This window comes from Fusarium solani (genome assembly GCF_023522795.1).
Source record: "Fusarium solani strain SB1 chromosome Unknown bctg00000007, whole genome shotgun sequence".
NCBI lineage: Eukaryota > Fungi > Ascomycota > Sordariomycetes > Hypocreales > Nectriaceae > Fusarium > Fusarium solani.
This window is the reverse complement of record NW_027072150.1, coordinates 562,747-587,573: the sequence shown is the minus strand read 5'-3', so window position 1 is coordinate 587,573 and position 24,827 is coordinate 562,747. Positions and strand designations below refer to the sequence as shown.

The 24,827-nt window shown below is 49.9% G+C and overlaps 13 protein-coding genes across 13 annotated transcripts; 9 read left to right on the top strand and 4 right to left on the bottom strand.

Moving 5' to 3' along the window:
* Nucleotides 1-32: 32 nt before the first annotated feature.
* Nucleotides 33-629, top strand: MRS44_011007 (uncharacterized protein; the record flags this gene model as incomplete). Its single annotated transcript, XM_046278445.2, has 1 exon — nt 33-629. One exon carries the CDS (start codon nt 33-35, stop codon nt 627-629), a length of 597 nt encoding a protein of 198 aa, XP_046135344.2.
* A 432-nt stretch (nt 630-1,061) lies between these two features.
* MRS44_011006 (uncharacterized protein) lies at nt 1,062-1,400 on the bottom strand (the record flags this gene model as incomplete). Its single annotated transcript, XM_046278446.2, has 1 exon — nt 1,062-1,400. One exon carries the CDS (start codon nt 1,398-1,400, stop codon nt 1,062-1,064), a length of 339 nt encoding a protein of 112 aa, XP_046135345.2.
* Nucleotides 1,401-3,914: 2,514 nt separating this feature from the next.
* Nucleotides 3,915-5,239, top strand: MRS44_011005 (uncharacterized protein; the record flags this gene model as incomplete). Its single annotated transcript, XM_065619567.1, has 4 exons — nt 3,915-4,304; nt 4,361-4,862; nt 4,917-5,157; nt 5,218-5,239. 4 exons carry the CDS (start codon nt 3,915-3,917, stop codon nt 5,237-5,239), a joined length of 1,155 nt encoding a protein of 384 aa, XP_065475639.1.
* A 535-nt stretch (nt 5,240-5,774) lies between these two features.
* Nucleotides 5,775-6,912, top strand: MRS44_011004 (uncharacterized protein; the record flags this gene model as incomplete). Its single annotated transcript, XM_065619566.1, has 3 exons — nt 5,775-5,990; nt 6,041-6,176; nt 6,227-6,912. The coding sequence occupies 3 exons, from the start codon at nt 5,775-5,777 to the stop codon at nt 6,910-6,912; spliced, it is 1,038 nt and encodes a 345-aa protein (XP_065475638.1).
* Nucleotides 6,913-7,515: 603 nt separating this feature from the next.
* MRS44_011003 (uncharacterized protein) lies at nt 7,516-9,589 on the top strand (the record flags this gene model as incomplete). Its single annotated transcript, XM_065619565.1, has 4 exons — nt 7,516-7,692; nt 7,740-7,948; nt 8,047-8,572; nt 8,636-9,589. The coding sequence occupies 4 exons, from the start codon at nt 7,516-7,518 to the stop codon at nt 9,587-9,589; spliced, it is 1,866 nt and encodes a 621-aa protein (XP_065475637.1).
* Nucleotides 9,590-9,922: 333 nt separating this feature from the next.
* On the top strand, nt 9,923-12,756 carry MRS44_011002 (uncharacterized protein; the record flags this gene model as incomplete). The annotated part of the gene is made up of 4 exons (XM_046275814.2): nt 9,923-10,150; nt 11,000-11,255; nt 11,303-11,458; nt 11,504-12,756. 4 exons carry the CDS (start codon nt 9,923-9,925, stop codon nt 12,754-12,756), a joined length of 1,893 nt encoding a protein of 630 aa, XP_046135350.2.
* A 394-nt stretch (nt 12,757-13,150) lies between these two features.
* On the top strand, nt 13,151-13,895 carry MRS44_011001 (uncharacterized protein; the record flags this gene model as incomplete). Its single annotated transcript, XM_065619564.1, has 2 exons — nt 13,151-13,644; nt 13,700-13,895. The coding sequence occupies 2 exons, from the start codon at nt 13,151-13,153 to the stop codon at nt 13,893-13,895; spliced, it is 690 nt and encodes a 229-aa protein (XP_065475636.1).
* A 12-nt stretch (nt 13,896-13,907) lies between these two features.
* MRS44_011000 (uncharacterized protein) lies at nt 13,908-15,708 on the top strand (the record flags this gene model as incomplete). Its single annotated transcript, XM_065619563.1, has 3 exons — nt 13,908-14,327; nt 14,911-15,631; nt 15,680-15,708. 3 exons carry the CDS (start codon nt 13,908-13,910, stop codon nt 15,706-15,708), a joined length of 1,170 nt encoding a protein of 389 aa, XP_065475635.1.
* Nucleotides 15,709-16,230: 522 nt separating this feature from the next.
* Nucleotides 16,231-16,587, bottom strand: MRS44_010999 (uncharacterized protein; the record flags this gene model as incomplete). The annotated part of the gene is made up of 2 exons (XM_046273719.2): nt 16,231-16,351; nt 16,403-16,587. The coding sequence occupies 2 exons, from the start codon at nt 16,585-16,587 to the stop codon at nt 16,231-16,233; spliced, it is 306 nt and encodes a 101-aa protein (XP_046135353.2).
* A 533-nt stretch (nt 16,588-17,120) lies between these two features.
* Nucleotides 17,121-18,643, bottom strand: MRS44_010998 (uncharacterized protein; the record flags this gene model as incomplete). The annotated part of the gene is made up of 2 exons (XM_046280007.2): nt 17,121-18,574; nt 18,628-18,643. 2 exons carry the CDS (start codon nt 18,641-18,643, stop codon nt 17,121-17,123), a joined length of 1,470 nt encoding a protein of 489 aa, XP_046135354.2.
* Nucleotides 18,644-19,599: 956 nt separating this feature from the next.
* MRS44_010997 (uncharacterized protein) lies at nt 19,600-20,919 on the top strand (the record flags this gene model as incomplete). Its single annotated transcript, XM_046275815.2, has 1 exon — nt 19,600-20,919. The coding sequence occupies one exon, from the start codon at nt 19,600-19,602 to the stop codon at nt 20,917-20,919; it is 1,320 nt and encodes a 439-aa protein (XP_046135355.2).
* A 299-nt stretch (nt 20,920-21,218) lies between these two features.
* MRS44_010996 (uncharacterized protein) lies at nt 21,219-22,256 on the bottom strand (the record flags this gene model as incomplete). Its single annotated transcript, XM_065619562.1, has 1 exon — nt 21,219-22,256. The coding sequence occupies one exon, from the start codon at nt 22,254-22,256 to the stop codon at nt 21,219-21,221; it is 1,038 nt and encodes a 345-aa protein (XP_065475634.1).
* An 848-nt stretch (nt 22,257-23,104) lies between these two features.
* Nucleotides 23,105-24,614, top strand: MRS44_010995 (uncharacterized protein; the record flags this gene model as incomplete). The annotated part of the gene is made up of 8 exons (XM_065619561.1): nt 23,105-23,239; nt 23,291-23,427; nt 23,478-23,519; nt 23,573-23,639; nt 23,691-23,718; nt 23,783-23,795; nt 23,988-24,330; nt 24,381-24,614. 8 exons carry the CDS (start codon nt 23,105-23,107, stop codon nt 24,612-24,614), a joined length of 999 nt encoding a protein of 332 aa, XP_065475633.1.
* Nucleotides 24,615-24,827: the final 213 nt, after the last annotated feature.

The window sequence follows — 24,827 nt, the reverse complement described above, 5'->3', positions numbered from 1 at the left end:
CCAATATTCACGCCGTCGACCCTGCTCCAAATATGGTCGAGATCTCTCGCAAGAAGCTAGATGCCCTTGGAGCATCTGGAACTTCAAGCACCGCCGTAATGCCTGGCGAAAAGCTGGAGTTCCAGGATGAGACGTTTACCCACAGCATCACGAACCTGGGCATCCTGTTCTTCACAGATGGAGATGCAGGGGCTAAAGAAATATATCGCACTCTGAAGCCTGGTGGTGTTGTTGTGGTTACTTCTTGGGCCGTTCTCGGCTATCTAGAGGTCATTCGCCCAGCCCAGAGTGCTGTGCGGCCAGACGATCCACCATTCATGCTACCCATTCCAGAGACATGGTTTGATCCGGCTTTTGTTCAAAAGTGCCTGAAAGATGGCGGGTTTGCAAATGTCACCCTCTCTGTAAGCATGGTTCACTACGGCGCACCATCTGCGGAGGACTTGCTGGACCTGATCCTGAACTCGTTCAAGATGCTTTGGAAGGGCTGGTCGGAAGAGGACCAGGACAAATTTCATCAAGTGGCTCGTGAGAAGATCGACGAGGCATCTTGTTCCTACACTATGAATAATGGGAGTCAGGGCGTGGGCCTTCCCATGACGGCTATTGTTGCGGTCTGCCAGAAGTGAGAGCCATGGGCACTTGAAAGGGGTAGGACCTCTGGCCAAGCAGAAACAATGACTATTTTGAATTTTCCAATTTCGCTTGGAGTTTGATGTCTTGAAACTAAATATCTTTTCCATTGTTCAGCGCCTCAATACAGCATCGATAGGAATGATGTTCCGCTACAAGGTGCCTGCTCTTGTCAGATGGCGACACTAGGTGGCAATTCTACGGTAGACAAGATTTAATGAAGTCAAACACTGCGTTGCTCTCGCTTAATAGCTACGGACTGCCCTGTTTGAGTGCCATCCTCATGAACGCTAGTTATGAGCCATCGCCATTGCCATTCCATCACTTCCATCCCGTGGCCTTCGTGGCTTGTTAACGTTACAAATCGCTCTTACAGACTCATCCGTGCTCTTTTAGTCAGTCATGTCGTACGACTTCCTAACAGACTTCTACTCCCTCGACTTGACTTCAGCCCTCTTCTTCTTCTTTGCCTTTGTCGCAGGCTTCTCCTCCACGTCGGTCTTAGTCTGCTTCGACCCTGTTCTGTCCTCGTCCCTGATGGCCGACGGCTCATCCACACTCCTCACCTTGATTGCGCCAGCTGCTTCGAGCGCCGACACTACACAAACAGTCGGTTCGTGGGCCGCTTCGACATAAAAGGTGTCAGGACCTTCGCTCAAGGTCCAGTAGGTTGATCCAAAGATCTGAGAGAAGACCTCTTTGAGCGTTCCCTTGTTGAGGATGGAATCCTGCCGGAACTGGATGGTGGTCGGGAGACTAGGCTTCATGGTGAGCTTTTGGCGGAAAACGCTACTTGGTGTGAGAGTTTTCTTTGCTGAGTGGTGAGAAGGTTGTTGTGGTTGAAGTTGTATCCAAGAGAAAGCGAGGGGACGTCAGAATTTATAGCCAAATATTGCTTTTAATCACTGCCGTGAGAAGGGTAGATGTGGTTTTCAGACCTTTAAACAGAGGAGAGCGAATCGACCTTCGAGCTCAGTTAACCCATTAAGGGCCGGGCTTCAAATATAATAAAGAACACATTAGAGGAGAGTGAATCGAAGATTATGACGCAGACGCGCCATGTCATGTCTTTGCTTCACGAGCAACACTACCTTCGTATTAGTTGTACTTGATCATCATATCGCCTTTCATCTCTTCATGGCAGCGATTCGAGCCTACTTGGCCATGTATCCTTTTCCATCGTATCTCTGCCGGTACTGAATAAGTGTTTCTTGATCAATTTGACCTTCAGTATCTTTGTACTGGACTGCTGACTGCTTCGCGCTGTCCACGACATCTGTGCTCATTAAATCAAGGAGTTGAATCCCACCGACACGCCTTCAGTAACCCGATAACCACTCGATCGGAAGAATTCCGTCTGAACCTTGCTAGCGACAGAGCCGACCATCCAGTCCTACACTCCAATTCTGGATTCGCTCCTTTGGCAAGCAGCATCGCGACAATGGGCTGCGACCCAAGCTCGACTGCCCGCAATAGTGGCGTCCTGTCTTCTGGTCTTGCACGTTCCCTCCATGGACCAATCTGAGAATAAGAATGACCACGCCCAAGAGACTCCGCTAACACATGACGGAACGGAACGTAATTGCGCAGGTCTGACACGAGATATAGCTGCTGCGGGAGTATCCATGGGGAATAAACAGTTTTACCCGGGCTGTCGAATCCGAAGACTTGCACACTCTTATCAAGACGGCGGGGGCGGATGGTCTTGATTCGGGAGAAGCCCGGAGATACATACTCGCAGTTGACGTCTACGGCTTCCTCGAGTATCATATTGATGGCTGCTTCCCGTTTGCCCTCTATTGCCCAGACCAACGGGGTACAGCCATTCTTAGCTTTCAGGTCGGCATCAGCTCCTCTTACCAATAGCAGTCTCATGATTGAAACATGTCCTCTGAACGCTGCGAGATGCAACAGCGCTGCTTTATCAGAGTCCTGGTGGTCGACATCGGCCCCTGCCGCGAGAAGAACCTGCTGGCTGAGTGCAATGCAGAATACTCGGCGATATACTGTACGGCGGCCTCGAAGGGCGGACACGTTCCCAGAGTAGGCGAGGCTGGCTCTGAATTGCTAGACCGTAGTATTGGACGCGTTGAATCTAAAGAAATGGTCCAGGGAGAGAGGAATCGATATTTTTTGTGCGGGATTGAAGTTTTCCAGCCTTGCCCTGGAGCGAGAACGGCTGCCCACCACCGGGCGGCATCATCATTGATAGGACCCAGCTGAACGATCACTGATGCTTCATCCCTGGGTCGGTGACGGTTTCCTGCCCATTTTTCTTGACTAGCGGTAGACTCGAGCGGTGCTGCGCCTGAGATGATGGATGTCCAACGTGCTGAAAGAGCGTAGGCCCATGCCAGTACAAGCACAGTGAGATTATTATCTTTTCCTAAGCATTTTTGGAACGGAATGTTTGCATCGGCTGTCGCTAAGATGGCAGTGGGCTTGCCAACAGACGGGGTGACTTGAAATCGCTGCTCGAAGGCGGGCATATCACAGCAGCCGCATGTCGGTATCCAGGTAGATGTGGCAGTCAGCAACCCAGTAGAGTCAAGATCCACCCCTACAGGAAAGTATGGATGCTGAGGGAGGATGTCGTCAAGTTTTAGGCAAGCTGAAGGAAGCCCAGAGGTGTAGATGCCTGTTTCCAGAGCGCCCACCAGGTCCTGTAGCCTTTTTCGTAGACAGATCTGTAGGCGTCATCATCTGGTCGGAGCGCATCACCTCTCATGTTATACAATGTTGGGCCAGTGCACAAGGAAATCGGAGATTCGATTCTATGTTGTTATGCGTACCACTCCAAGCTTTGCGCCACGACTCTCCTACCCCTTTATACACATAGATGCGTCAAGGCAGTGCGAGCTCCTCATTGATGCGATTACAGGCACTCATGCACTTGTACCCTCGATTGGGGCCTCGCTGCACGCTTGTTCATCCATGTCAACAGTGATCCTTGGAGTAAGGACGCAACTTTCTCCATCTCGACGGAACAATTGGAGATGTACAACTTCCCATGCTAGTCCCGTTGCGTGACCTCGGGCCTGATATCCGACCTATCCTGTCACTACTTATACCTCTCTATCCGACCCTAGGGTAGGAGTTTCTCTTTTCAACAATGCTGTGATTATCGGTGTAAAAGTTGACCCGAACCCATTTGCTTGGCAAGCCACAGAACACGTAAGCGTCTCGAGATCAGCTAACCTCCTAGACAACCGTTAACCTCAATAAAAAGCTTTTCGGTAGGGGCCATATCTTTACTGAATTGTTTTTTGTGTCCATCCAAAATGGGAATCGATACTCCCAAGCCAACTGTGACCATGGCCGAGGCAGCGCTTTGTGGGCAACACCAACCACAAAAGGCGCCGAAACGCAAACCGGTCCCTGGCAAGGGATTCGCGAAGACGAGAAGAGGCTGTTTTAACTGCAAGCGGCGTCGAGTAAAATGTTCCGAGTGTCGCCCCGAGTGTCAGGGTTGTCGACGGCTGGGCATGCACTGTGTCTATCCAGCGACCACCCTACCTCAGGTTCGCCACTCGATAGCATCTACCACTTCAAGAGTCAACCTATCTCTTGACCATCTGAGGTTCTTCCATCATTTTCTTATTGAAGCATACCCACCACATCCACATGCTTCGTCAGCTGTATGGCAGGACGTCGCTGCACTGTCGCACGAGGTATGTTCTCCTGAAAGGGCCCATTTCACTGTGTGTGCTAAGCATAATTCCCATAGTATGACTTCCTAGCATCGTCTCTGCTAGCTCTCGCTGCTCAACACCTGACCCTCTTCGGCCAAGCCGACTACTCAGTGCAGGCTCTCGGCCTCAGAGTCTCTGCCATTAATGGCTTGAACCATGCTCTATCACGGCCCTGTCGCACGGCAGCTGAGGCCGACGCTCGATATGCTGCTGTGATTGCTCTCACATTTCAATCGTCATACATGCCGGATGGGATGATGGATTTTCTCGCAATGATGCGTGGCTGGATGCTCATCCAGACGACTCTTGTTGCTGACCACTCAAAGTCCATGTTTTGCACCTTCACTCGAGAGTCATTTGTTGGTAGCATGGAGAAGCATGTCGAGCATCAGTGCCGTCTCCGTGATGACACAGTCATCCAAGACTGTCTTGCTTCGCTGAAGACCGTTGAACCTCTCTGTCAGAGCCACGCCGAACGGCAATATTTGTCCATGCTAGAGAGACTGGTCAAGTTGAGTGTGATATCACCACGCGACGGTTGGTTATCTCATCATATGTACACAAAGGTTTCGATACTAACCTAGTTGGCAGCATTCCTCGAAATGGTACCTTGCTACGCCTTGACAAACAAGATGACCGATGATGAATACAGCAATTTCACAGACCCTTCCAACCATGTGGCCCAAGTTCTCCTCGCGCATTTCCTCATGTTGGATCACATCTTGGAGACGTGCTTTTCCGGGGCCACAACACGACATTTTGCATTCTGCACGGGCATTACACAGGCTTGGGTCACCAATATTGCAGTCACTTTACCACAAGGCTTCCAGAGGTACATGATATGGCCGTTAGGACTGGCCCGGAGTGTTGGGAAACCTGGATGAATACAAAGCTTACGTGGTGGTCCCGAATAATCTTACTCCTAGATATCTTTCAGTTTTTTTTTCATTCTAGACCCCCATCAGTAAATAGACAGCAATTCTCTCGAGAGATCCCAACGCGCCTAAGTCTGGTTCCTCCAACCCCAGTTGCCATGCGCAAGGCGGCTGAGTACTAAAAATACAAGTGGGGGCTTTTGGTGTCCAGGCCCAGGGTAGGCATCTCGAAAACGACGAAAGCGACGAGCCGGCCAATGAGAAGACACCTTCGCGACTGTCAACTTTACTTGCGTGGCTCATTATTAAATGGCTTGGAAAGTCGCTCGTTATAATTTGCGAGCTGTTCCCATCAGGCGAGACGCGTCACTTGCGACGAAAACGAGCCTGGTTGGGCTGAGAGTGTTCAGAAAGGGTCAATTTTGGATGACCTCAAAAGACTGATGACGACGCACAACAGACCTACACCTATAAATACTCCACACAACGATCTTCACTCTGTTATTCATTATCACCATCGCCTTCGTTGTTAAAAGCCTCCCCAAAAACCATCAAGATCAACCACCAAGCCACCATGCCCACTCAAACCGTCTTCCAAGCAACCTCAACCTCCTCATCAGCGAGCCCAACTTGCACGACCGCGATCCCGGACAAGTACGGCTATGTCCCACCCGATTCATGCAACGCCAACTACGGCTTCTACCCACAGTGGGAGGACAACACTGCGTTTGCGGTTGCATTCGGCTTGTCCACCGTAGCTCACCTCGTTCAAGCCATCATTCTCAAAAAGGTCTGTCCCTTCCGGCAACAGATTGAGCTTAGCTGAACCTTAAACTGCAGTCTTTCTGCTGGGTTATAGTCATGGGCGCCCTTTGGGAGTGCGTCTGCTTCATCCTGCGGGCATTGGGGGCAAGGGACCAGCAAGAATCGACGTACATGATCGTGTCAACTCTGCTGTTATTGCTGGCGCCACTATGTATGTCCAAGTATCATGTTTACTGCAATTATTATTAATGAGACATCTAGGGATCAATGCCTTCGCCTACATGACCGTCGCTCGTCTCGTCCACTTCCTTCATCCACGGCGCCGCCTCGCTGGTCTTTCTGCACAGTGGCTGGCAAAATGCTTTGTTGCTGTCGATGTTCTATGCTTCATCATTCAAGCAGCAGGCGGTGCGATGCTTGCAGATCAGAACAACTCAGACACTGCAGATCTGGGGAGAAAGGTGTACATGGCCGGCGTGGGTGTTCAACTGGGCTGTGTTCTTATCTTCCTGACCATTCACACTCTTTTCTATCGAGAGATTTCTCGCAACAGGCACGCTGGGAAGCACAGAGTTCGAAGCCTATGGACCATGTGGCTGCTGTGGGTTATCTACGTGGTTCTTGCTCTCATTGTGGTTAGTGTCCCCCCCAGTTACCTAATGCTCAAGTACCAGAAATTGACAAGGCTTCAGGTCCGCATCATCTTCCGTCTCGTCGAGTTCAGCCAGGGTGCCTCTTCTTCCAATGTCATTTTGCGCCACGAAGAGTTCCAGTTATATCTGGATGCGCTGCCGATGCTCATTGCAGTGGTTGTACTCAACGTGGTGCACCCTGGCATGGTTCTCCAAGGCCCCGAGAGCTCGTTTCCATCAATCAAGACGAAATGGTGGCATGGTCGATCGGTCGCATTTGAGACGCTAGAGCTCTCTTCAAACGAGAGGAGTTAGTTGTTGTCGAACCCAAGATGGTTATTGGTTAGATGACTTGGTAAAGGGCAAGCTTAGCGTATAGTCGAGCATTGTCAACGTTTCCTGCGGGGAAAGATACTCGTTGGCTTCGATGCCCTCAATTGTAGGAAAGAACTGTCAATAGAATACGTTACTGGCTCATATAGCTCTTGACTCCGCGAAAAGAGAGAACTACCTCTGAGAGCCTGATTTCGCGTCGGCCGACCTCACCGGAGCTAAGCCCACAGGGGAGCCAGCTGCGCCATTTTCCTTTGCACTTTCAACATAGAGTCATTCGATGGGTAAGCAAACAACCAGGCAGCGGCTAACGTGCAGTAGACTCTGCATAGCCCGTCCAATAAATATGCAGGCTCTGCTCACCATGCTTCACTCTTTGCCACCGAGGGGTTACACAACAGGCCTCCACTCAGCCATCAGGCTGGGCTATGGAGCCTCCGTGATGTTATTTTAATCCTCTTGTCTGCTCTGCCATGTGACGGTACTCGCAGGGTATGCTAATAAGGGTTGATCGGGGCTCATCGAATTTGTTGCTGCACAGAACCCCTTGTTTCCAGAACCGCAAACACTGCGCTGGCTTCAACCATGGAGGCCATCGAAGCCGTCTCGCTGGCAGCAAATATTCTCCAATTCACTATTTTCGCCAAGGATTGCTACGTCGAGATCCGAGAAATCCGAGAATCTGCCAAGGGCTTGACAAAGAAGGATGCCAAGTTAGTCAACTCGACGTCTCGGAGGGAAAAAATGCTCAGATCAATTTCGGTTGGGCTGAGCTCCTTGAGGGCGAGCTGACACCAACTGAACAGCAGATACGCGATACCGCTGAGAAGTGTCAGCGAATGGCCAGCGACCTAAGCGAAGACATCGAGAGTAGGTCGGCTAAAAAACGTTCCAATGTTTTGAAGATGGCGTTCAACGTTGCCATCAGACGACACAAGATTCCTGAGGTAGAGGAGAAGATAGCCGAGTGGGAAGACCTGAAGAAAGACCTTTTTCGATTACTCAACATCCACATCAGGTATGCTTGGTGTCCATGTGTATGTGATATAGCTAAGCCAAGACTGCAGCCAACAGCAAAGTGTTGTGAAGCTGGCCCTGGCGAAACTCGTGGAGCAGACTCGCCAGCTTGGTGTGGCACACCGACGATCTCGATCGGATGAAATCAGACATCCTGGATGCGATTTCAAAAGAATCTGAGTCTCAAGAAGCTGCATTAGATGTAAGCACCAAGCTCTTCGAGTGGACAAAAAGAGTCTACTCGTTGAAGAAGGAACAGGTCATCCTTCAGAGTCTCCGGTTCGACGAGATGGTGGATCGAAGAGGTGGTATAGTCGAGGCCCAGCCTTGCACATTCGAATGGGTAGAGAAGCCTAAGCTCAGCTTTCTAGAGTGGCTCTCTAAGGATGATGGTGTTTATTGGGTGACTGGTCATCCAGGGTCAGGAAAATCGACATTCATGAAATATCTCAGCCATCACACGAAGACGCATCAGAAGCTAGTCCAATGGGCCGCCCCAAAGACTCTTGTCACGGCTAGCTTCTACTTTTGGTTCTCTGGCACTGCTCTTCAAAAGTCCCAAGAGGGCTTGCTGCGATCCCTGCTGTTCCAGATCCTTCGGCAGTGCCCTTGTCTGATCCCCAGAGTCTGCAAGTCGAGATGGTCTTCGGATTTGGGTATTCCCTGGACCTGATCTGAGCTTATTGAGACTCTCAAGTCCTGGACTCTAAACTCAACATCTACCAAGTTTTTCTTTCTCATCGACAGTCTTGATGAATATCAGGACCATGCTGGCCCGCGAGGGGGCAAGGAGGGCGGAGTTTCTGCGTACGTCAGAGACATCATTGAAGTTATCAATGTTCTAGCAGATCTTCAGGACATCAAGCTCTGTGTCTCAAGTAGGCCATGGCCAGCCTTTGAGAACGCCTTTGGTCAAGCCACTGACCGAAAGCTATACGTTCACAATGAGAACCGCGAGGATATCGGTCGCAACATTCGAGAACGATTCACGAGTAGCCCAGCCTATCAGAAGTCATTTATTCCCCCAAAAGACCTTCGACAGCTGTCTGACTCAATGGTTGAGGACTCTCGCGGCGCCTTCTTATGGGTGTCTCTTGTTGTGGAGAGCTTATTGCAAGGGTTGGAAAACGGTGATCGGGTTGATGAACTTCGTAAAAGATTCGAAGAAACCCCCAAAACGCTTCATGCCATGTTTGAGCGGATGCTAGACTCAGTGGAAGAGAGGTATCACGAACAGGCTGCTCAAATACTCCAGGTGGCATTCCATGCTCGGGCACCAATGTACGTGGCCGTTTACTCATTCATTGGCGATGACGACCTGTTATTTGAAGGTGACCCAAAGCCATGGAGCGAGCAAGATTGCATTCACAAATCAAGAACTACAGAGGACCGTCTCAAGGTGCGATGCCCGGATCTCATCATGATCCAGGGCAACCCGAGTACCATGACAATGGCCCAGAGGATGACGAAGCACCAAGTGGAGTTCTTGCACCGGACGGTCAAGGACTTTTTATCGTTGGAGGATACTCAAAAGATGTTGCGAGATCGCACTAAGGAGCCTTTTGATCCCACCCGTCCTATGAAGTTCATCAGCAAAGCACTCTTGGCTCACATCAGGGGGGCCAAAATTTCTGGAAACTAAACCTGGTCTCCCACCTCATGGGAGATGTTCTAATTGCTCGACGAACTCACCTACTATGTGTCTGAGCTTGAGCAGACAACAAAAGTCCCGCAACTAGAACTACTCGATAAGCTTCACGAGACAATCGCGACGCAGACAGGAAACAGGGACTTCCTCCTTGATGGCGATTCCTTTGTTGGCATCATGGCCCAAAAGGATATGTATCTTTACGTCAAGGAAAACCTACCACAGGCTTTACATGGTCCCGGAGCGCCGCTGTTGGGCAGTGTTCTATTTCCACGATGGCAAAGGCCATAGAGACACGCCGACGGCCTGCCTCATCCCTCTGTCGAAATGGTGGAGCTATTCCTCAAGCACGGGGCAAAAACAGGCGAGCTCTCAAAAGACAAGAAGACGACGCTCTGGAGCCAATACATGGCGAGGATCTACGGAGCCCAGGGAGAGCTGAGGGACAACGCAAAGCTCAGAGAGACACACATCTCAATTATTCGAATGTTTCTAGAGCACGACGCCGACCCCAAGATTGATTGTGTAGTTGGGTTCACGGACGCAAAACCTACAGTAGGCAGGGCAAGGGGCATCAAGTATCCTGTGTACAAGGATATTGGGTCGATCTTGAAAGAAGTGTTTGAACCGGACGAGAGAACGTACTTGGAGCTGCTGCTAAAGCGGAAATGGCCAAGTTTGTTTTCCAACTTGAGAAAGGCACTGAAGGAGTAGGCAAGTCGTCATTGAGCAGCGAGATCGGCCTGAAAGAAATTTGTGTCTTGGTGAGGATTTAGTTGTATGGGAAAAGCTTGCTTTGCAAGGAGGGACGGCCTGTATGTTTAATTAATGTGAATAACCTCGGTCTCATTTCCCCTGAGAAAGCCTCGGACAGAGATCGGTCAATCAAAGAGAGTTGCTTACGTTACATTGATAAAGGCCGCTCAAACCCGAACACCCGAAAGGCCCGCATCGCGGTGGTCGATCATGTCTCACCCAAGATGCGTCAGATTACTAACCAGGGTTTATCTCTCAAAAGACCGAGGTACCGCCATCAATTTTTTCTTCATCTTCACATGTGCCTAAAGCCAGAGTTTCACTCGCTAGAGAACGACCCGGGATCTTTGCTGGACAAAGATCGATCACGACTACATTTCCCCTCATTGACGTCATGGCCTTCTACGGGTTACGCTTAGGGCTCCTATCGTGGCTTGTCGCCTGTTCCGTCGCTGTAGACCCGATTGTGGTTGACGGGGAACAAAGAGTCACCTTTCAAGGATCCGAACGCAATGGCATCGAAGTGTTTCTCAATATTCGCTATGGGGAAGACACTGGGGAGAAAATCGGTTCAAGCCGCCCCGCCGCTTTTTTCCGGAGGCTGGAAGTACCATTCTGACACAAGAATATGGACCTGCCTGTCCACAGCAACTCGGAGCACCGAATATACCCATCGCCCTCAGCAATGTTACTGATATCTCAGAAGATTGCCTGAATCTCAACGTTGCACGGCCTATAGGAACATGCGAACTTGACACACTGCCTGTCATGGTTTATATCCACGGCGGCAGCTTTTGGACGGGCCAAAATCAGGAGGCGACGATTCAACCAGACAGCATGGTCCTCGAATCTGTTTACAATGGCATGCCCATTATTCACGTTGCCATGAACTATCGCCTGGGTGGTAAGTGGCTGATTCCCAAGAGATGATTGGTTCCTAACATGAGGTAGTATTTGGCTTTGCACAGTCGGAAGTGCTCATGGCAGAAGGCTCAACGAACGCCGGCCTTCGGGACCAGAGACTCGCCATTGAGTGGGTTCGCAACAAGATCATCTATTTTGGGGGGAATCCCAATAATATCACGATATTTGGGCAGTCATCTGGAGGTAAGTAATACCTTGAAGTACTGGATCTTGGCTCACAACGACCAGGCCTAGCAGTTGGTATGCAAACGCTGGCATATGGTGGCACCAAGCCCGCTCCCTTCAACCAAGGTATCTGCCAGAGCCAAGCGCTCGAGCCGGGCATTACTGGTAACTTTACCATCAACGCGATGAAGGCTGTGGTCGATCAAGTTGGATGCAATCTTGCTGATTTACACACGAATCAGACCGTCGAATGCCTGAGGAACTTGGACATGGAGACCCTCTTGAACGCATCCTTGGCAACTTACGAGAGCGACATCGCACATAACATCGGTGACATCTGGCTTCCAGTCGTTGACGGTGACTTCCTACCTGCTCCTCCCTCGCAGCTCTTAGCAGAGGGCAGATTCTCCAACGTGACAACAATGATTGGTTGGTGTGAGGATGACGTGACTTTCTTTACAGACACGGCCATCAAGACACCGGAAGATACCCGCAAGTTCATATCGTCATACGTTCCCGACGTCTCTGAGTCCAACATCGACAAACTCCTTCTTCTCTACCCATCCTTCGAATTTTTGGACAACAAGGAACAGGGATTGTCAGCAGAGGTTTACCGTTCAGCACGCATCTTTCGGGATATTCTCATGGTTTGTCAACCGGCCTGGTACGGCGAGCGCCTTGCTTCCAAGAGGAATGAGGTATTCCTCTACGACTGGAATCAGACGATACTGGAGCCTATCATAGCCGAGGTCAAGGGAAAAACGGGATTTGGCACGATACACACGTCTGAGTTTGCATACATCTTTGGAAACATGTCTCACTACAACGTTAGCGGCTATCCTTTCCATCCAACATTGTCAGACTACTCCCTGAGACAACGTGGATCGAGGTCATGGTCAACATTTGCCTCTACTGGAAAACCAGGCGCACCCGGGCGCAAAACTTTCCAAGGCTTCAACGTCTCATACCCAATTTCGCCCATACCATACGAGGTCGATCCTGACGATGAAGAATACGTTATTCTCTCCACGGGAGGCAAAGGCGCACGGCGAGTCCTGCTCCCAAAGTTCCTTGAACAGCAGTCCAAAGAGAATGAGACGCATGTATATGAGGGGTTAAAAAGCGCATGGAGGAAAAAGGTCAACGACACAAACCCTGTTGACAAGGAGATGTATGTGTTTGTCATTGGTGGCCCTAATGAAGGGCTATCGGACTTTGGGGGGGATAAAGCGCATCTGGCTGTGAAGAGTCAGTGGCTGAGGAAGAGGTGTGCTTTTATCAACTCGCCCGAAATGATAGCGCAGCTCAAGTACTAGTCTTTTCGTTCCTACAATATGCTAGTACATGGAGGGCCATTGTTTCCGGCTTAGGGTATTTTCTTGTGTCTATCTAGCTCATATAACTCTTACAATTCTGATGAGAAATAATGAAGATGCATTTAAGATGGTTAGCCAGCTCTCTCAGGTTCCCACGGCCACAGTTCGGCATGGTGTGACATCATGATGCAAATCAAAACTTAGAATCAACGTACCTTGAGAAGCTCCCCTTGAAGCCACCTTGCAGTAGACCCTATGATAAAATATTTCGGCGGATTAACCTTCTGGCTTTCTTCTCATCATCATCAATAAGTATTTGGGTCATCCTTTCCTTTTCCCAAACTTCAAGACTCTACATCCAGAAAAACCTTTCCTATTAGACACACAGCCTACGATGACGACTCAAAACCAGAACCAGCCAGCTTGGCTCTATATTTTGCCTGCGGAACTTTTCGACATGGTAGTTAAGCTACTAATCCCTCTGTCGAAAGTTTGCCTCGCTCTCTCTTCCAAGCCCCTCTTCACCAAGCAATACTCCTCTGCTCGAATCCCGACTCTCGAAAACCAAGAGTTGGCAATATTATTCTCGCTTTTGGAAAAGGATAGCCCTCGGCTCGTCTTGTGCGGCGAACACAACAAACTTCGCCCTTTCGACCCGACTATCAGTCAACGGGGGCAGGGCCGCCCACATTACGCCAGTCTCTCATGCCAAGTGGTGGTACTCAGGAACTCCTTGCGCTGCGTCTTCAGAAACCTCTTTTCTTCTTCCAACCGAGCCAGGCGATTGGATAAATGCTTCGGTCAATCTTGCGTCCTGGATGCCTGGGATCTTATGGCCGAACCTTACTTTTTCCGAGCTTCGTTCCGTCATGAATCACCATTTGTACGGTGATAACCATGGATTGCCACTTGAACATTTGGCCTATGACTACGAATTTGGGAGGTTCATCGACCTAGATCGACGATATGATCAAAGTCACTTTCCTCTAGAATGTCACTCGGAGGGTCAACAGGTTCTTACACCTGAAGAAGAGTGGATTTTCGAAGATGAAAACGCTGCTTTGGAGTACCTCACCCACCCCGACTGCGATTTCGCTCCTACGGCATATGCGATATACTTTCACCGCCCCGACTCCTAGTTGGTTTCTCAGATGTGGCACTTCAAACGCATCTCAGGAGCCAGGATCATCGACAACGAGCTGTACTTGCGTCGCCGCCATGTCATTAAAGGTCCCCCGGTCTCGGTTGCCTCGTTCAAGTATCTTCTAGAAAGTGTTGATCTGCCTCTCTGCCGCCATATTCGACCGAGCGGAGATTTTAGGGTCGATAGCAGGTATTACTACGACGTGGATATGGGGCTCTCAGAGATTAGGACCTTGAACTTGAGCGATGACGTCCATGTCTCTCGATCCTGTCGAGTGTGCTACACTGACTATATCCTCGTGATAAAGAATCCCAACACCTCAACAGGATGGACACTGGACCTTACCACCTTCCACCGGTTCAGCTACTGCAGTAGTCTAAGCGACCCAATTTGGCAGTGTGCCACCAGAAGTGCTGCGGACTTGCGGGTGAGGCGCGGCGAGAACCTCAGAGGTCGGAGGCGTTTTCACAAAGACAACTCCATGCATGGAAGCGGCCAAGGCATGATTCATGCCCGGTTTCATCGGGCTTTGGCTGAGGGGGTGTTTCCTGGTGGCATAATGGCCGGCATTAGGATTGGGTTCAAGATGATGTTGTTTCTAGGCTTCTTCACCCTGGGGGTCCCTATAAATTCCCATCTCCATGGCTAGACCTCATTGATCTATCTGGAGCCGAGGCTACAGTATTTCAAAGGCAATCGACGACTATCCTATGAGCTCACAAAACTTGATACTTGATGAGGTCTCAAGACTTTGGGCGAAGTTGCTGTGAGCGTCAGCAGAGGCAAGCACGCGCAGACTTTACCACTCTTCTATTAGCAAATAAAGAGCACCAATCATTTGTGCGAATAGCCCACGAGGCTCTCGGCAAATGGCTGCCTGCTCAGAGTTACACAGCATGACCCCGCATTGAGAGGCAAGGAAATACCGGGACCCCAACAAGGGAGACTCCAGCGAAGAAGGATACTCCGACTTTCATCACCTAGTCGAAGCATACTCAACTTGTGCTCAGAATTTGAGTTTTCAAAGCGACAAGTTAATCGCTTTCTCAGCTATTCTAAAGCACTTCTCTGTCGTCCACAAAGAGGAAATCGTTGCAGGCATGAGGCGTGGTTACCTTGAGGACGACCTACTCTGGCGGGTGCCGAAGCAACGTGACCAACCTGAGGGGTCGTGCTACGAGACATACATCGCACCAAGTTGGTCATGGGCATCAGTAAAAGGCCGTGTCCTGAAAGGTGATTATGGTGGCCGCGACTACCTCGACAAGCGCTTCATCCTTGTGGAGGATTATAAGTTGCACTACGCCACCGAAGATATGACAGGGGCGATCCGTGGTGGTTGGCTACGACTAAGCGGATCACCGAAACAGTTAAAACTGTTTCGGTGCTACAACGGGACTTCAAACCTCTTTACCTGGGAGCTAGCAGTTGAGGGGGCCAAAGCTCGTGGTTTCGGGAAGCATATATATTGGGACGTCGATCTCGATGACCCGGCGGAGAATTTTGAGCAGGATAGCGACAACGACATGCTCTTCTGCATGCCAGGGGGAGATAGGAGTACAGAGTTTTGGAAAAGCGCCACTCAGTACCTCCTCCTCAAGCTAGTCAATCGTGGTACAGGCACGTTTCGAAGGATAGGCTTGGCGAGCGAGACGGAAGAAACGGTTTGGGAGATGTTGCCAGCTAACGATCGGTCAGAATCCACGGCGTTTGCACAACGAAGGCTACCGTGTATCGACTATAAAGATGGACGCCACTCAATTTACATAATCTAAATAGGGATGGGGGCAGGTTTCCAGGACGGGTAAGTAATCCATGTTCAATTTCTGTCGGTGTCTCAAGTCTGCAGTTGGCATCGTTTGGCGTGAACGTGTCGGAACATCATCGCTCCAGTGTCTTGACTGAAGTTCATTGGAGGGGGTTAGTAGCAAGAGATTTGGGCACAAGATAATAGGAATCTAGGAGGACGAGTTTCCCGTCATCACGTAGGGCATATGGCCATCGAACGCAGTTGCAGCCTAATGATAGATCTCGCTGTAGTTAGCTAAGCAAATCCAATAAGCATCTTCGGGATTGACATTCCGGTAGCTGTCGGTTTGCAAGTAGCTCAAGGCGGTCATTTCTGCGTAAAACCTATCGTTGAAAGTGGCCATCTTCTGGTTGAGTTGTCCCATCAAGGGCCGGGCTTCAAATATACGTTGAAAGTAGCATCTACGACAGAATAGGCTTGTACAGGCTCATTACAGGCGTAACAAGGGTAACTTTATATATTTGATTCATAATCCTCGAGCTACATATGAAATATTTTCACAAAGCCTAGACCAAGGTGATTAAACATCACTATTGTCCTCGTTGCGCTGGCGTCCCTGTCCAAGGCTTCCATCAACATCAACCCCAGCTCTTCTCCGTGCCTTGATCTCTTCCCGGGCTTCAGCCTGCTCGGCCTTCTTTCTAATATCTCAGGTCAGCTCGCGTTCTCATGTCGCGGTATAGCGACCTAACCTTTCAAGGTCCGAGGCGTAGTCTTCGATCTGGATGTCATCCTTCCGCGGCTTGTCTCTACCACTTGACTTTTTCACAGCATCGGCAACCTTTCCCTCCGAAAGTGTAGCTAGCTGTTCAGCTTCGACGTTGTCGTTTTGGTACAAGACTTTGCCTTGACTCCGCTTGGATTGTTGACTCGTCATTGTTGCTATTGCGGTACAGGACGTTTTCAAAACGACTTAGGATTTTGCGATTGAAGACAAAGCCGTGCCAATTGCTGCTGTTTCTATTTTATAGATATGCGTTTGGCCCTTTGAGCAGATGTGGTCTAGTGTAACGATGGAATCTATGATGCGCTGATGACGTCGCTGGAGATTCAGGCAGCGATCAGGGAGGATAACAGCCTAACCATAGGTAAACGAAGGGATAAATAAGAGAAACAAGAGTATAACCACTTCTAATACCATTAAATTACTTATGATAATTTTCTTAAAATTCTTAGGCCTTAATTCTAGTCTTTTTACCTAAATAATTAGAGAGGGCTGATTTAGTGTCTCATGTTTTGTTCCTATTGCGTGCATAGCATCAATTGATCCTCGTGCCTTTAACTTATCACTTTCTGTTCGGATCTTGAATCCATTACTGTCCGTTCATCTATGAGCCCTATCCTTTTATGGCCATCCTAGACTCCTGTCCCAACCATTGCCCTCTCACGACAACTCCTGTGGCAGGCAACTTACAAGATAGCCTCCATCCTCTCCAGCGCCCCCTCCAAAATGTCATAAACCATGTCCTCCGCAATTATTCCATCCTCATACGACGCATTAATAACAGTATCTCCCCCTTCCACGCCGGCAACATTGATGCTAATGTTGTAGCTAATAGTCCCATTCACAGTAGAAGCCGAAAAGTTCATGCCATCAATCTTCCATGGCCCTTCTTTTCCCCCGCTCGTCAAAAAGCTCCCAAGATTGGAGATTTGGAAGGAATTGTTGAGATGAAGACCCACGGCCGGGAGAGTGGACTTCAGGAGCCCCTCCAGGTCATCAGAGACACCGTTAGATGCTTTGAATACCGTGAGAAGCTGTGGTTGAGCTCCCTGGAATGGCTTTTGTAAGGATTCTCGATATTCTCGAACGAGATCCCAAGCCCCTTTCACGTCCACATGCGTCTTGCCTGGCTTCAACGGCCTCGGACCAAATACGCGGCGGTATTTGCTCAACCATGTGACCTTCCTGATGCCAGCGGCACATTGAAGGAGCTTCCCAGAAGAATCTGTGTTTTCTGGATAGAGGGATCGCACATCAAGTGCGCAATTGCTGATCCCAATCTTGGCTTCAGGGTAGTGGTCGATGGCAAGGGTGCAACAGATCATAGCGAGGAGGAGTGGCGTGAAGCTCGCTTTCTGCTCTCGACAGGCAGCAATAATCTGGCGCATCTTGGCAGCGGGGATACGAACGCTGGCGATGCGCGTCTTGGTCCGTTGGTGAGGCACAGCCTCGAGGAGGAAGGAATTGGCGTACGGTTTTGCCTTTGGCAGGTCGCTGAAGAAAAGTCTGCTGCCAAAGAAGAGACGAATCAACAGGAACATGAGAAATATGTGAGCCATGCGGAGGGCAGATAGACTGTTGACCCAAAATTGTTCCGTCTCTTTACTCAACCTCACTCGCTCGGGGTCGATCTTGACGATACGGGCAACTGGTTTCTGGTCTTGATCAAAAGAGTTGATCGCCTCAAGGAACTTACGGTGGAAGAAGTGACCGAAACGACCGTCGCAAACGATGTGATGAAAGACAAATACCACCTCCTGTCGTCCAAGGACAACGATCTTCCACCACGGGTTTCGAGGATTGAAAGTCTCGTCGGTCCAAAGCCACTCATTGTGAAGCCTTTCAAGGATTTCTGGTCCAGAAGTGGGCTCGTGATCGTCGAGAAACTCGACACAGGTCTCCAAGTCAATTTCGTGTAGTGCCGCCAGAACGAGTAGATGCTTTTTCCCATTGTCAGAAGCTCTTGGAACTCCGATTAGGGAAAGCTCTGGGTATGCCTGTATGACATTGCGGAGAGCATAGTAGACAGCCTCCGTAGATAGACGACCGTTCGGGGTAGTTGGAGCATAGTGTGCCGAAAGTAGAACATTGGACTGGGCACCTATCCGGTGCTGGATATAGAACATGCGGTCCAGACAATCTTGAAACAATTAGCAGCTGGTTTCTTCTTTGACATGGTTCCCTTGTTCTCACTCGTCGGCCGAACCATTGTGTAGTATGATGATTCCATGTTGTAGGTGGTCGGAATTATCGTTGCACAGATCGACGGGGCTTTCTGGAACCCGTTTACAAAGGAGAGACGTATGGGAAATTCAGTTTATAGCTCCTTGAAGAGCACAGCAATGAAATAACTTCTCCATCAAAGCTAAAAAGACATCCTTTGGCTTTATAATCGTCGTTCGCCCGTTGCAACCCTATACCACTCGCTTAGACACGATCCTCCACTTGACGATAACTGGAATAGCGCTTATCTCAACCTCCACTGGTTCTAACTGGAACAGGTAATTCGGACTTCTCATCGTCTAATTGGCCGAATTCTGGGTGGACCGGCAAATTCCGAGTTCGCAAGCCCAACGACCCAACCTCACTCCTTGTCTGACACGGTCGAATCAACAACCGGCAGAACAGAGCACCTTGCCTGCATGCTTTTTATCCTAGACAGTCGGCACTTCAGGCCTGTCTTCTGGTACGTCAACAAATCCCCCGGCTACCGGACCATCCGGGAAGAGAGTGGTCTTCTAAACGCTCAGCCACCATTTGGCCGCCTCAGAGGATCAACTACCACACCCTGCGAGACCAATGGTATGTGCCCATCGTATCTAGGATCTTTTCCGATGGAGTTTGAGCTTGTAACTGACCCAAATGGGCGAGTTTAGACTAAGCTCCCTGGCACCAATGTGTTGGTCTTGGACCTCCCCAATCGGCCCAAGCCCACCAAAAAGAGAGGCCCAAACACTCGGACTGGATGCAAGGAGTGCAAGTATGTCGCCCCCTGTCTTATGCACGCTGACCTAGTTAACGCCGACGGACAGACGACGCCACATTAAATGCGACGAGGGCAAACCGGCTTGTAGAAGATGTGTAATCGCTGGCCTGACCTGCGACATTTCTTTTACACAGGTTCCAACGAGAAACCGAGCCCTTAGGCCCCGAGAGGGTAGTCAAATGTCCAGCGCCTCTTCTACCACGACAAATGAAAGCGCAGAAATATCCGACTATCGCATTCTAACCAAGCCCAACCATATACTGTCCATATTTGGGAACCAGCAACAGTGGAACTTCTTCTCCGCATTCGTCTTTACTAGCCAACAAACCGGAACTGTTCCCATCAATACCTTGGCCGCTCTCACTCCACAAATTGCCCACGGTGATACTGTCATACGCGAGATCTGCGTCGCAATTGGGGCCGCCGCAGGCGCATTCACAGACCCGAACTCTGATGCCTCTGCTGATGAGAAGCTGTCGAGGACCTCTCTCGTGCATTATAACCGTGCAGTCAGTACCATCACTGAAGCCAAAACTACGAGCGACACTCTTCTCACGGTGGCTGTGGCGTCAATACTCTTTGTTACGTACGACATGTTGCGCGGCGACACGTCGAGTGCATTTGTTCATTTCAATCACGGTCGGAGAGTCGCCGACAGTTATTTTGACAGACGATGCAAAGAACGAGGCGTCGCATTAGGCTCCTTGCCGATGTCTACACTTGAGGCAGCCCTCTACGAGATGGTGCAGCGACTCACCACCTACCCTTGGGCTCTTGAATTAGGTTTCACCAGCTCCAGGGCGGATCACAAGGCTCACATGTATTGTGAGAGAAGCGACCACAGATATCGTCTGGAGGACTTGCCGGCCTGGTTTCGTGATCTACCACATGCGTTGACGTGGTGGGATGTGGTCCAGCATTATCTATACCACCACGACCTTGCCAAGTACCAAGGACATCAGACTCCTGATAAGAGGACACCCTGGGAGCAATCTTTCGACATTCTTCAGCAATGGCACAACGGCTTTTTGCCACTTCTTCAATACGCCCGGCAAAACAAAACCCAGGACCTTTACACTTATATGAGTACCTGTATTCTGGAAGCCCTATATCTTGAAGCCTTGACAAATCTGCATCTAAAATTCCGTCCTGACTCGAACGTTTTCCCCGACAACCGATCAGTCTATCTCGAAATCGTCCGAGCGGCGCGGGAAATGCAGCAAAACTGGAACCAGGCGAGAGGCATCGCGGTCTTGGACAACGCAGTCGCTCGACCGCTCATCTTTGTCATGTTTAAATGCCGCGATGCCTCTATACGGCAAGAGATCCAAGAGATGTTGATGAGATTTGATCCGAGTTCTCAACTTGCGTTACCTCTGTTGGTAATGATGAATAGGGAAGAAGGGAAGGAATTACCGCCGAAGCTGAGGAATGTTGAAAGGGCATTAGGCTGGCATCTCACGGCGTGTGGTTGCAACTCAGGAGCTTCTTCCCCCTAGCCCCCAGACTCGGAGGTCGCCCCGTCAGGTATCACCGACGTTGGTTACTCAGGGCATAGAATAGGTTACGACATGTCTAAATTTAGTACCATAAAAATGCTAATATGGAAAGTCCAAGTCCAGTATGAGATATATCGCATAGGATAGGGAACACGCTAGAGTAACGAGGATCCGTCATGGCACAACGGCCAACTGATCATATATGAGTGTCGAGGACTGAGAAAGAAGTTGTAATAAAATAGATATTTTGTAAAAGTTGATAAAGTGGCAAAATTTCTTGACTAGAATCGACATGAATCCTAACGCAAGACAAAACCCGGAGACACTGGATCTTCGGCGTTGATAAAAAACCGCGTTTCCGCAACAAGATACGCCTCTCCCCTCACGCGCACAACACAGGCAGGAAACCCCTCCGCTGGACTCTGACCCTTGGACACTATCTCGGCCTCGAACGCCGTCCCAATGATAGAGTGGTGCAAGAGTCTCGAGCTCTCTTCCAGTCGACCTTGAGCAAGTAGAATGGCCATCCTTCCGCAAGTCCCAGAGCCACAGGGAGACCGGTCGACTTGCCCGTCACCGTAGATGTTGACGCTCTTCTGGACGATCCACCCAGGGCCCTTGGTGTTTTCCTCTTCTTCGAAAAATAGCATCGCATACAACTTGTTTCCGCCGTACTCTCCCCTATCTCCAAGAGATGCCTTGATCTCTCGTTGAAGTCTGATGAATTCGTTTACATTGCTTGGCTTGACCTCGAGGCCCAGCTGAGCAGTATCTACCGACGCTATCACAGCACCAGCAAACGCCAGATCGACGAGGACATCGGAACCGCGAGAAGGGATTGCGACGGATAACCCCTTCGCTATCTGATAGGTAGAGACGTTGACAAAGTCGACATGTATAGACTTGCCGTCTTTTCTCGTGACCGACGCGACCACGCGGCCTGACGGGACATCAATGACGACATCCACGACTCCATTCTCAGGGGCATTAACAAGACCCTTGTGGACGGCCCAATAGCCCAAGGCGATAGTTCCATGACCACAGGCCGTCGAAAAGCCATCTTTATGCCAGAATAGGACGCCGAAGGAACTCCCGGAGTCGTTTGGGGGGGTAATAAAGCCACCGTACATATCGGCGTGTCCTCGAGGTTCATGGCTAAGAAATATGCGAAGCCGATCTAGCGGATGGTCTTTGGTCTTGGAGATCTCGAGATAACGCTCCGAAACAGTCTGAACTTTGGGTAGAAAGCCTGATGGCGGGTGCTGGATAATGCGGAATGGTTCTCCAGCTGTATGCCAGTCCTCAGACTCAACCCAGTAAGACGAATTTTCCGCCATGGCGTATGTGCAAGAAGTGAAGAAAGAAATGATTTGAGATAATGGCAGTTCTGAAAGGTGTTGATGTCGACAGGAATATTTATAATGTGCGGCCGAGAATTATACTACGGGAGAGCGGACAAAGTCGTGAGAAACAATCAAAATTTTATACAGTGGTTGATAAATGAAATAGGTAACAAAACCCGAGTTGCAGCTAATTTAGCTACTGGCTTGGGAGTGTTACTATCATTTGTAAGCGAGAACGGTTGATGATTTATAATCGAGTTCTAATTCTCGATGCCCTTAGGCGATCACTCGGGGACGCTTTCCCGTTTGGTCTGTGCTTTCAATAATGTAAGACATAGCACATATCATTAGGCGGCGAGTGGTATTCTTATACGTTGGTGTTGATCCCCTCTCAAAGATTGCACATCACAGCTTTACTAAACCCAGCAAGGGTTCCATTCGCTTGACAAGGCCGCTGCAACGGAAACGAGCAACGGTAAGCCGGGATCTGTTGATAGGTCGCAGGTCGCAGCGCAAGCGGTTGACCCATCCAGATACCGCCGAGACCAGGGACAACCAACAACAGGCACATTCAACCAATAGTGAAGAGCCAGTCACCTAACGATGATCTGCCAAGGGGGAATGACGGGATTGACCCCCGCGGGCCTGCATCGCAAACCTCGTAAATCGACTCAAATGGTTAAACTGCATGCGGGGTCGTCAGAACATTCGGAGTTGTGTTGGTCGGACCACGCCATTCAGGTTGCACTAGGACTGGGCCGTACTTAAGGAGCGGTGTCCCGCTGTCTTCCAGCAAGTCTTAGTTCCTACAGACGTTGGCTCCTCTGAATTTCATTCGCAATATGAGTGATCGTACATCGCCTCCGCAGGAGAACCCTTCCCAGGGACAACCGACCTCGTCCCCGGGCCAAGCAGCTCCCGACTCTGTGGGCCAATGCAACCTGCTTCCAGCAGAGCACTGGGCACAGCTAGAAGAAGTACTGTTCTCAATTCAAGTTCAGTTCATGAGCCTAAAATTAAGGAAACAGGATCCCGATACTGGCCACGAAGACTCGACTTATAGCGACAACCAGAGCTCCACCGCTAGCTTGGCATCCTCCATTCTTGAATACAGGACAATACTTGGTAGATCGTTTCACAGTGAACGTGGAAACGCTCAATATTGGTAAGGCAAGCATAGGCATTGATGGTAAAACGAAAGCTGATGGTTGACAGGGGGTCCAATGATGAGGAACAGAATAATGCGATGGATATCAAGTGAGAATTAACACATGGAACGCACAACGGGACCAGGCTTAGCCCATCGACAGTCATCACGTACAATACCTTCTACTAGATGGAAAGCTTCATCTGGCCCCTCTATCAAAGGACACTAACGTTTGTCACTTCTCCGTATGCGGAAACAGGCAGCCCTAACCGTTTACGCAGACAGTTATTGATATCGGCACGGGAACAGGTACGAGCCTTAACTTGACGTGGGTAGAATTACACAGTTACTAACGGCTAGCGACTTGAAACAGGTATCTGGGCTATGTAAGAGTCCAGCTCGTATATGAGATCCATCACATGCTTACCGGGAAGAAGTGATTTTGCGGACGAATACCCAAACTCAAGCGTCATCGGCACTGACGTCTCACCAATCCAACCCAGCTGGATCCCGCCGAATTTGCAATTGTAGGGCAACTCTCCATCTTCTACTCGACAGCGTACTAACATGTCCAACAGCCAGATCGATGACTGTACCCAGGACTGGACATTCAAGGAGAACTCGGCCGACTTTGTGCATGTGCGCTGGCTAGTTGGTAGTATCCCAGACTGGACAGCGCTATTCAAGCAGGCCTATCGATGTCTCAAGCCCGGCGCCTATCTCGAGAGCCATGAGGCCTCGGCGAGGGTCCTAAGCGATGATGGGTCTGTCCATGACGACTCAGCTCTGGGGCAATGGGGTGAGATTTTTATCGAAGGCGGTCGTAAGATCGGGAGACCTTTTACAGTTGTCGAGGAAGATTTACAGAAGAAGGCAATGGAGGCCGCAGGCTTTATTGACGTCAAGGTTACCACACTCAAGGTAAGCACTCCCTTCTCCAGGAAGCCTCACCATAACTCACGCACATCGAGTGTCCCATCGGCGGATGGCCAAAGGACGAGAAACTCAAGGAGGTGGGGAGGTACATGAAGCTGGCTCTTGGTCAGGACATTGAGGGCGCCGTCATCTTTATGGCCGACTTGCTGGGCTGGAAGAAGGAAGAGATTTTGTTGTACGCTGCACATCTCAGACGTGAGCTGGCTTCGACCAAGTTTCATCCGTACTATCGGCAAAACATTGTTGTCGGTCGAAAGCCAGAGGAGTAGGAGAGTCAACCCGGCTTTAGTAGATGGTATTTAGTCTCTACTGGTATAGTTGGCGTGCGTTTCTATGCTCCATCCTCCCGTAGACGGCGTTTCATCTTCACTCTCATGCTCGTTGTGTTAGAATTGCAAGGTGAACAATGTAAAATGGCATGGTAAAGACCAACTAGCGTGACAAAAGCTGTCTGATATCATTCAAAACGTCTCGTTCCGCAA